This window comes from Leucopleurus acutus (genome assembly GCF_964270905.1).
Source record: "Leucopleurus acutus genome assembly, chromosome: 3".
Classification (NCBI taxonomy): Eukaryota; Metazoa; Chordata; class Mammalia; order Artiodactyla; family Delphinidae; genus Leucopleurus; species Leucopleurus acutus.
The window spans coordinates 60,796,709-60,806,955 of record NC_139145.1 but is presented as its reverse complement, the minus strand read 5'-3'; the positions used below and the strand labels follow the sequence as shown (position 1 = coordinate 60,806,955).

At 52.1% G+C, this 10,247-nt stretch overlaps 1 protein-coding gene across 1 annotated transcript; it reads left to right on the top strand.

Moving 5' to 3' along the window:
• The first annotated feature begins 1,322 nt into the window (after nucleotides 1-1,322).
• Nucleotides 1,323-5,092, top strand: EGR1 (early growth response 1). The gene is made up of 2 exons (XM_082835405.1): nucleotides 1,323-1,885; nucleotides 2,587-5,092. Exons 1-2 carry the CDS (start codon nucleotides 1,585-1,587, stop codon nucleotides 3,879-3,881), a joined length of 1,596 nt encoding a protein of 531 aa, XP_082691531.1. The 5' UTR covers nucleotides 1,323-1,584; the 3' UTR covers nucleotides 3,882-5,092.
• The last annotated feature ends 5,155 nt before the right edge of the window (nucleotides 5,093-10,247 follow it).

Sequence of the window (10,247 nt, the reverse complement as noted above, 5' to 3'; positions counted from 1 at the left end):
CCCAGCACAGAAGCCGGGAGGGGGAGCAAGACGGCGGCGGAAGAGCCCACTCGGCCAGGGGCCGGGGGAACCGAGCTGGAGGGACCTCCAGAGGGCAGCACCAACCCGCCAAGCAGGTCCTCTCTTCGAGCCAGCCTGGGGTCCCCAGACAGTCCACAGGGAAGCCTCCTTTTCAGATTCCCACACTTCCCGCCCCACCTCCACCTGTTCTGGATAAAGGTGGGACAGTCTCCCACCAACACAGGGACCACCAGCTCCTGGTGGGAACAGCACTCAGGTCTCTCCAGAAGCAATCAGCTTACCTCGTCCAACCACCCAAACGTGGGATCTTCCCCAGAGGGACCAACAGCCTTTTGGTTCGGGTGGCACAGAGGGATCCCCAAGCTCCAGCAGCCCCACCCCATTGGCAGATGGCGGGGAAACAGATGGCCCACCGTACCGCACAGGAAGGAACCCAGGAACCATCTGGCCGTTATTTCCTAGCCTCAGTTTCCCCCGCGACACTTGGAAAGGCACCATGCCATTGGTCGAGGCCTGGGGTCAGGGCCCCGCCTCTCCTGGGCGGCCTCTGCCCTGGCCAGCCCAGCAGCTCCTCCCCTTCGCTCCCGCCCGGCTCCCACGGTCCCAGAGGTAGGCGGGCGAGCCCTGGATCACGGTGGCAGAACCCAGGTCCTACTCGCCCTCGCCCCCGCCCAGGGCCCGGGCTTTCCCAGCCCAGTCCCCGCCGGGAGCCTCGAAGCGCATAGAGCTACGCGCCTGGAACCCTCCCCGCCTGGGCGTCCCCAGCTCTTGCGCGCGCGTAGGGCTCCCGGCTCAGAACCAGGGAGGAGGGAGGGAGGCAGGGAACAGCAAGCAGCGACCCGGAAACGCCATATAAGGAGCAGGAAGGATCCCCCGCCGGAACAACCCTTATATGGGCAGCGCCTTATTTGGAGTGCCCAGATATGGCCCGGCTGTTTCCGGCTCCGGGAGGAGGGAAGAAGGCGGAGGGAAGGGGCGGGGGCAACGCCGGGAACTACGGAGCAGCTTCGGTCCGGGAGTCCTCAGCTGTGGCTTGAGCACTAAGCTTCCTCAAGGCCTGGGCACCCAGGGTGTGGGATCCGGCGTCGGGCCCAGGGTGCGGGATGGCAGTGCCTATGGCTCTTGGAGAGGGGGCTTCACGTCACTCCGGGTCCTCCCGGCTGGTCTTGCCATATTAGGGCTTCCTGTTTCCCATTTATGGCCATGTACGTCACGAAGGAGGTGGGTCCATGTCGTTCCAGACCCTTCAAATAGAGGCGGATCCGGGGAGTCGCGAGAGATCCCAGCGCGCAGAACTCGGGGAGCCGCCGCCGCCGCCAGCTGCCGCCGCCGCTGCCACCAGCTTCCGCCGCAGGACCGGCCCCTACCCCAGCCTCGGCAGCCGCGCCGCGTCTACACCGGCCGGCGGCGAGGGCGAGCCGGCAGACCCCACCTGCGCTCTCCACAGTGTGCCCCGCGCCCCGCATGTGACCTGGCCAGGCCCCCGAGAGGTGTCCCCCGCAGCTCCTGCCCCGGGCTGCGCCCACCCGCCCCAACACCAGCTCTCCAGCCCGCCAGTCCGGGATGGCGGCAGCCAAGGCCGAGATGCAGCTGATGTCCCCGCTGCAGATCTCCGACCCCTTTGGCTCCTTTCCTCATTCGCCCACCATGGACAACTACCCTAAGCTGGAGGAGATGATGCTGCTGAGCAATGGGGCTCCCCAGTTTCTCGGTGCCTCCGGGGCCCCGGAGGGCAGCGGCGGTAACAGCAGCAGCAGCGGGGGCGGTGGAGGTGGAGGGGGCGGCAGCAACAGCAACAGCAGCGGCGGCGCCTTCAACCCTCAGGGGGAGGCGGGCGAGCAGCCCTACGAGCACCTGACCGCAGGTAAGCTGTGGCCTACGTCGAGGGCTAGCCCCTTCGCCACCATCCTGGCGTCTGGTCCTTCCCCACGGCCTTTGCAGCGCCCCTTCACCGCGGCAGTGCTTCTGGACTTCAGGGATGCAAGTGGGGTTTCCCTTCCATTCCTGTCATCCCCAAGGTCCTGTGTTAGAGGAATGCCTGGGGACATCCCCCCACCCCCTCCTCGTCCTTAACGGTGCACAGGGGAGCCAGTTTTTGTTTTGGAAGGAGAGCTGTGGGGCTGCGGGGGTGGGGGGAGGGGGGAGGGCTTGTTTTGACGAGCAGGGCTGCGCCCCCTCCGCCTCCAGAAAGGCTAGCCTGCCGCCTGTCCCCAGGGAAGGACCGTGATCCTTGGCCAGGGATGTCTCGGCAGCCCCGGGTAGGGGTCGCGCACTAGCGGTGGCCGAGGGGGTGCTGGCGGGAATCCTTCGCCCTCGCAGCCGCTGCTGCGGAACGCTGGGAGCTGCAGTGGAGGGGGATTCTCCGTATTTGCGTCAGCTGTTGTTGAAATGGGTTCTGCCTCTGGATCGGGTCCAGGAACATTGCAATCTGCTGCTATCAATTATTAACCAGCTCAAGAGTCAATGGTAGCTGGCCCGACCTCTCGCCTGGCAGCGTGGGTCCTCCTCGCCCTCCAGTGATTGCTCTCCAGTAACCAGGCCTCCTCCCTCTCTCTCTCCTGCCAGAGTCTTTTCCTGACATCACTCTGAATAACGAGAAGGTTCTAGTGGAGACGAGTTACCCCAGCCAAACCACCCGGCTGCCCCCCATCACCTACACTGGCCGCTTTTCTCTGGAGCCTGCACCCAACAGTGGCAACACCTTATGGCCTGAGCCCCTTTTCAGCCTGGTCAGCGGCCTCGTTAGCATGACCAACCCCCCAGCCACCTCATCCTCAGCATCATCTCCAGCGGCCTCCTCCTCTGCCTCCCAGAGCCCACCCCTGAGCTGCGCAGTGCAGTCCAACGACAGCAGCCCTATTTACTCAGCGGCACCCACCTTCCCCACACCTAACACCGACATCTTCCCTGAGCCACAAGGTCAGGCCTTTCCAGGCTCAGCAGGCACCGCGCTTCAGTACCCACCTCCTGCCTACCCTGCTGCCAAGGGTGGCTTCCAGGTCCCCATGATCCCTGACTATCTGTTTCCACAACAGCAGGGGGACCTGGGCCTGGGCACCCCAGACCAGAAACCCTTCCAGGGCCTGGAGAGCCGTACCCAGCAGCCTTCGCTCACTCCACTCTCTACCATCAAGGCCTTTGCCACACAGTCGGGCTCCCAGGACCTGAAGGCCCTCAACACCACCTACCAGTCCCAGCTCATCAAACCCAGCCGCATGCGCAAGTACCCCAACCGACCCAGCAAGACTCCCCCCCATGAACGCCCCTACGCCTGCCCCGTGGAGTCCTGTGACCGCCGCTTCTCTCGCTCAGACGAGCTCACCCGCCACATCCGCATCCACACCGGCCAGAAGCCCTTCCAGTGCCGCATCTGCATGCGCAACTTCAGCCGCAGCGACCACCTCACCACCCACATCCGCACCCACACAGGCGAGAAGCCATTCGCCTGTGACATCTGTGGGAGAAAGTTTGCCAGGAGTGATGAACGCAAGAGGCATACCAAAATCCACTTGCGGCAGAAGGACAAGAAAGCAGACAAAAGTGTGGCCTCTGCCGCTACCTCCTCTCTCCCTTCCTACCCATCCCCAGTGGCTACCTCTTACCCATCCCCAGCCACCACCTCATACCCATCACCCGTGCCCACCTCCTACTCCTCTCCCGGCTCCTCGACCTACCCATCGCCTGTGCACAGTGGTTTCCCGTCACCCTCCGTGGCTACCACATACTCCTCCGTTCCTCCTGCTTTCCCTGCCCAGGTCAGCAGCTTCCCTTCCTCAGCTGTCACCAACTCCTTCAGCGCCTCCACAGGGCTTTCGGACATGACGACCACGTTTTCTCCCAGGACAATTGAAATTTGCTGAAAGGAAAGGAAAAAGGGAGAAAATGAAACACAAGAGACTTAAAGGACGGGAGGAGGAGATGGCCGTAGGAGGGGGCTCCTCTTAAGTCAGATGGAGGTTCTCAGAGCCAAATCCTCCTCTACTTGACCCCAGGGTCACTGTGGAAGGTCTGTTGGCCAACAATTCTTTCTGTCCACTTCCCTTTCCTCCCCAGGACCTACTCCCTTTGACTTCAGCTGCCTGAAACAGCCATGTGCAAGGTCTTCACTTCTATCCAAAGAACTTGATTTGCATGGATTTTGGATATATCATTTCAGTATCATCTCCATCGTATGCCTGACCCCTTGCTCCCTTCAATGCTAGAAAATCAAGTTGGCAAAATGGGGTTTGGGCCCCTCAGAGTCCAGCCTTGTACTCTTGTACAGTGTCTGTGCCATGGATTTTGTTTTTCTTGGGGTACTCTTGATGTGAAATAATTTGCATACTCTATTGTATTATTTGGAATTAGATCCTCACTTTGGGGAAAAAAAAAAAAAAGAAAAGCCAAGCAAACCAATGGTGATCCTTTGTTTTGTGATGATGCTGTGACAATTAAGTTTGAAGCTTTTTTTGAAACAGCAATTCTCGGTATTAATCGGAGCATGTTTCAGAGTGTTGTTCTGTTAACCTTTTTGTAAATATTGCCCGACTGTACTCTCACATGTGGCAAAATATGGCTTGGTTTTTCTCCTTTTTTTGAAAGGTTTGGGGTTTTTTTTGTCCTTTTGGTTTAAAAAGTTTCACGTCTTGGTGCCTTTTGTGTGATGCGCCTTGCTGACGGCTTGACATGTGCAATTGTGAGGGATGTGCTCACCTCTAGCCTTAAGGGGGGCAAGGAGTGGTGATTCAGGGGAGGCTTTGGGAGCAAAATAAGGAAAAGGGCTGAGCTTGAGCTTCAGTTCTCCAGAATGTAAGAAAACAAAATCTAAAAATCAGAACTCTCAAAAGTCTATTTTTTTAACTGAAAATGTAAATTTATATATATATTCAGGAGTTGGAATGTTGTAGTTACCTACTGAGTAGGCGGCAATTTTTGTATGTTATGAACATGCAGTTCATTATTTTGTGGTTTTATTTTACTTTGTACTTGTGTTTGCTTAAACAAAGTGACTGTTTGGCTTATAAACACGTTGAATGCGCTTTACTGCCCATGGGATATGTGGTGTATATCCTTCAGAAAAATTAAAAGAAAAATAAAATAGCTGTGGTTGGGTGTGTTTCCTGGGCTAGGGGGAGGCCTCTGTAGTAGCCGTCTCTATCGAGGGGTTTGAGGGGCTTTTCCAGAGACAAGGATATTCCAACCAGAGACGTGCCCACTGTGTGTCGCTGGAGTGAATTCTTTGAGAATTGGGTTTGGGTCTCCTCTTCTTGATACTGGGCCCATTCCTCAGTCTGGTGGGCTTCAGGCTTATCTTGGTTAGTGAAAGCTAAAAAAGGCCAGAGGTAGAGGTGGAACATGTGTGGCCAGAGGTAGCACCATTCTAGCCCCAAATGTCTGACCAGCCCTGCCTCCATCTCTACCCAGGGTAGGGAAATTCTGTGTTCTTGGGAATCCCTGCCCTATACACCTGGGGGAGATAAGGGGTGGGCAGAGGGCTTTGGGAAACAGTAAAAGCTGGGGCTGCCTCAGACTCTTCCTCCCATCCTCCATGTCCCCAGAAGCCTGAGGGTATCGAAGAAGGTTAGAAGAGGCAAGGACCAGATATCAAGCCAAGAATCCTTCCAGGAGAAAATCTCATTACTTGCCAGCTAGAGCTGTGATCCTTGGCAGCCTCCTGTGACACAGGGCAGAGGGGGCAGGAGGCTGGCCTGGTGTCTATTGTTCCACCTAGACTAAGTCTGTCCCCACTATGTAGGAGGCCTAAAGTGCTAGGTTCCTCTGGCCCCAGCCCCCAGAGGGTCCACACTCATAGCCAGAGCAATTCTCGTGGGCTTGTGAGCATCTGTCTATTCTGTGAGAGGCCTTGAGCTGGCCATGACAACAAGGCACATTGTCAGTTGGGGAGATAGAGATGAAGCCAAAAATTATAACATAGTGCTAGGTCATATAACATGGGCAAGCATGAGGCTCTCTGGGAGTACTGCAAAGGACACTCAACCCACCCAGGGGCTTAGGAAAGGTGGAAAAGTTGAGTTTGGCAGAGTAAGTGGAAGTCAGCCCGATTGGCTTGCTTTGTGTGTGAGACAGGGAGGATGGATGGATGGATTACTGAATGGAAGCACTACCTCCAACCCTGATATGAGTCTTCTGTGAATTGATCAGACACCACCTTCCATTGGTCAGATGGGTGCAATAGATTTGGTGTCCTGGAATTCCCAAGCCTTGGCTCCCTTCCCAACTTCTGACCCCCAAATCAAGGACAATGAAGTATCCCCTCTATCCAGTATGGATATCAGGCCCTGAATGAAATCGAAGTCTAACCTACCTTCACACCTTCTCCTCCTCCAAGGGTCTCCCTGGTTACCAACCCACACCTCTCCCGGAGCCAGGGGAATTCCAGCAATCCCCTGGCATCAACCCAATTCTTTCTCTTCCATTCTACCCCTCAAGCACCAGCAGTGTTTGATCTCTGCCCTTTCCCATGACACCAGACTCCTCAGCCTGGAACACGGGGAACAAAGCCACCTTCTCTAGCAACGGGCACATCCCTGTAGCCTCCTGGCAAAATCACCACGTCCTGATGGGACAATATTTGCATTGGCACACCTCTTCCCAGCCCCACCTCCCCTCCCCATCTTACTCTAGGCCCAGGAAAACAAGTCTATGCCTGTTACACATTCTTAAGAATCTCTCATCACAGGCTCCCAAGAAAAAAAAAAACATGGCAAGAATAAAATATGAAAGAAGGAGCAAAGAGACTCACTCTGTTCCTTTAAAGCAAAGGGTCTCCTACATTGTTACAGTGCATCAGAATCAGATTCCTAGGCCCCATTCCCAGAGCATCTGATTCCTGAGGTCTGGAATGGGGTCCTGGAACTGGCCTTGATAACTAGCATGCCAGGTGATTCTGATGTAGATGCCAAGCCTGCCAGCTAATTATTATTAGTCCTGTCACCAGGGTTTCTTTAGGTTCTGACAGTTGAAATTTAAGTTTCTTTGCATGGTTTAAATAGGCCAAGACTCAATTATTGCCTGATTTTTAAGGTCCTATAGTGTAAAGAAAAAGGAGAGTGTTCACTTTAACTCCTGCTCCTGTGAGGGAAATCTAAAACCAAGGGCACAGGGCAGTGCTGATAAAAACTCGCATCATCATAAAGGCTGAGGTTTGGGAAGGGACCCAGATAGCGTTGAACAATTGATTGCTACCTGGGGACATTGTCTAGGGCTTCAGGGATGTGGAGAGGGACAGAGAGGAATGGGGTGGAAGAGGAGAGAGGGCAAGGGAACTCGGCCAGCGAAGGACAGGTTTCAATTCTGAAGCAAAAGAAAACCAGGTCCTAAGGACTCTTGACCCTGACCTCTTAGTATCTGAGAGGTACTCTTTTCTCTTAAATTTCAGGAATGTTCAGCCTCATTCATTTTGAAAGATTCTAAGCACTCAGAAAGGCAGAGCTTAGCTTCTATCGTCAGGCTGGGTTTGAGGTGTGCTTCCTTCTACCTGCCCCCACTTACAGCTCCCACACCCCAGGAAGAAATGGAGTCAGGAACGGGTGCAATGGAGTCAGAGGGGTTCTCTCCAATGTTCCCCTCTCTCCTCTGCTGTTTTCCCTGGTGCAGCGACACTTAATGCAACTTGAGAGGGGAAGATTGGGCAGAGTGAGATCCCAGTGGTCCTAAGGGGAATGAGACCAAGTCTAAAAGAAGCAGGTATGAGCAAGTAAGATGTCAACATTCTACCCATACGCTTTTGGGTGCTAATAAGATTTTGCACCCAAATAGCAAATCTAGCCCTCCACTTCAGTGATTTTTCATCCCATCTCCCTTTTCCCATTACTAGAACCTAGGAGAGCCTTTTGAGGCAAAGCTTACTCGATATGTTCTCTTAAGTCAAGTTGGTGGCTCAGCTTCTCAGATCCAAGTAAAACTATCTCATCTCCTTTTTCAGGAAGCCCTCCCATAAGTCCATTCTCCTCAGTACTTAGGTTGTTTATTATTATTATTACTGCTATTATTATGACTTTATTGAGGTACACTTGATGTACATATAAAAGTACACAAAACTGATGTAAATACAATTGAGGTACATGTAAACTGTACAATTTGATGAGTCTTGACATGTGTACACAGGTGAAACCATCGCCACAATTAAGATAATGAACATATCCATCACCTTCAAAACTTTCCTCATACCCCTTGGACGTCTTTCCTTCTTCTACTTCTGTCCCCAGGCAACCGCTGATCTGTTTTCTGTCACTATATAGATCAGTTTGCATTTTCTGGAGTTTCATACAAGTTGAATAATTCCGTATGTACTCGTTTTGGTCTGGGTTCTCTCACTTAGCATTGTTATTTTGAGATTCATCCATGTTGTTGCATGTATAAATAGTTCACTCCTTTTTATTGCTGAGCAGTATTCCACTGCACAGCTATAGCACAATTTGCTCACCTTCTCACCTGTGCATGGACGTTGGGGTTGGTTCCCTTTAGGGGCTATTAGAAATAAAGCTGCTTTGAGCATTTGAGTACAAGTCTTTGTGTGGATGTGGGCCCATTCACTCCAGTGCCCCCCCGTTCTGGCACCTTCTTCCCACCACGTCCCCATTTACTCCCCTCTCTCTTACTCAAAGCAATAATCACCCCCTTCCCCCCCCCACTCACAGAGTCAGGGCCCAGACTCCTAAAATTTTTTTGCTTCATTTAATCTTTCTGCATGGAAACGGAGCCATCCCCTTCATCATCTTTATTGCTCTATTTCAAACTCCGTCCCGTTTGTTTATATCTTCTTGGTAATATGTCTGGGGCTAAATAAGGTATGCTTGTTTATATGTCATTATTTATTCAGTTTGGCAAATGTCCTTAAGTCCTCAGCAATACTTTTCTAAGGAGAAAAGGTGCCTGGTGGATGGTGGGCCACACACTGATGAGGTGCTCGTACCTCAGAAGGAGGAAGGGGCTAAGATCAGATGGTGTGGGAAATTGTCCCGGGAGACTAGTCCTGAGAGGTTATCTGTACACGTTGCATTTTGTTACTATATCCTGGGGGATCTTACCTGGATGGATTTTCTAGAACATGGGCCCCACTCACTCACTAGTTATCACAAACCCTATCTTACCACATTCCCACCCCTCAGTTCTGAGATAGTCTTGCAACTGCATCTTTTCTCTCTCCTCTTTGGGCCAAGGGAGCCTGGGACTGTGCAGCAGCCTGAGGATGAAAAGGCAGTGGGGGTCAGAGGGTGGGTTCCCAACTCTGATAAACTGGCACTTGCTGCCTGCCTGGGTATATGTTGGGGTTGGTGTGGGGAGAGGGTGACTTGCTTTATTTTAGAAGATTATCCTTAACAGTTACCCTTTTCAGACAGACAATAACAAGTGTTGGTGATGTGAAAAAACTGGAACCCTCATACATTGCTGGTAGGCATGTAAAAAGGTGCCACTTTGGAAAACAGTTTAGCCATTTCTTATAAAGTTAAACATACACTTACCATACGACCCAGCAATTCCACTCCTGGCTATCTACCCAAGAGAAGTGAAAACATGTTTACACAAAGATATGGATGCGAGTATTCATAAGAGCCAAAAAGTGTAAACAAGTCAAAATGTCTATTCAACTGGTGAATGGATAAATAAGGTGTGGCAGATCCAAACAACGAAAGACCACTCTGCAATCATTAAGGGACAAAATATGGATGGATGTGTGCTACAACATGGATAAACCTTAAAGACATTATAATAACAAAAGTTAGGTGCATATTGTATGGTTGCATTTATATGAAATGTCCAGAAAAGGCACATCTATAGACAGCAGATTAGTAGTTGCCAGGGGCTCGGGGTAAGAGTAGATCTTGAGGGACTTCCCTGGCTGTCCAGTGGTTAAGACTCTGTGCTTCCACTGCAGGGGATGCAAGTTTGATCCCTGGTGGGGGAACTAAGGTCCTGCATGCGGAGGGGCGCAGCCAAAAATAAATTAAAAAGAGAAAAAAAAGAGTAGATCTTGACTGCAAATCAGCTTCTTATTTTGGGGATGATGGAAATGTTCTAAAAATGAACTGTTATGTTTGAACAACTCCGGAAATTTACTAAAAGTCATTGAATTGTATTCTTAAAATGGACGAATTTTATGGTATGTAAATAAAGCTATTTTTAAACCCTTTATACCTCACTACATCTAGATTTTTAAAATCTTTTCCTTTCCTGTCTTCTAGTGCCCATTCCCCAGGTAGACTTCCCAGTGCTCATTCCGTCCT

Excerpts from the sequence above, each read along its gene's own strand:
- EGR1 (XM_082835405.1), top strand. The coding sequence starts at position 1,585 with ATGGCGGCAGCCAAGGCCGAGATGCAGCTGATGTCCCCGCTGCAGATC. Across the intron at positions 1,886-2,586 it reads CTACGAGCACCTGACCGCAG|AGTCTTTTCCTGACATCACT; the intron begins GTAAGCTGTGGC and ends CTCTCCTGCCAG.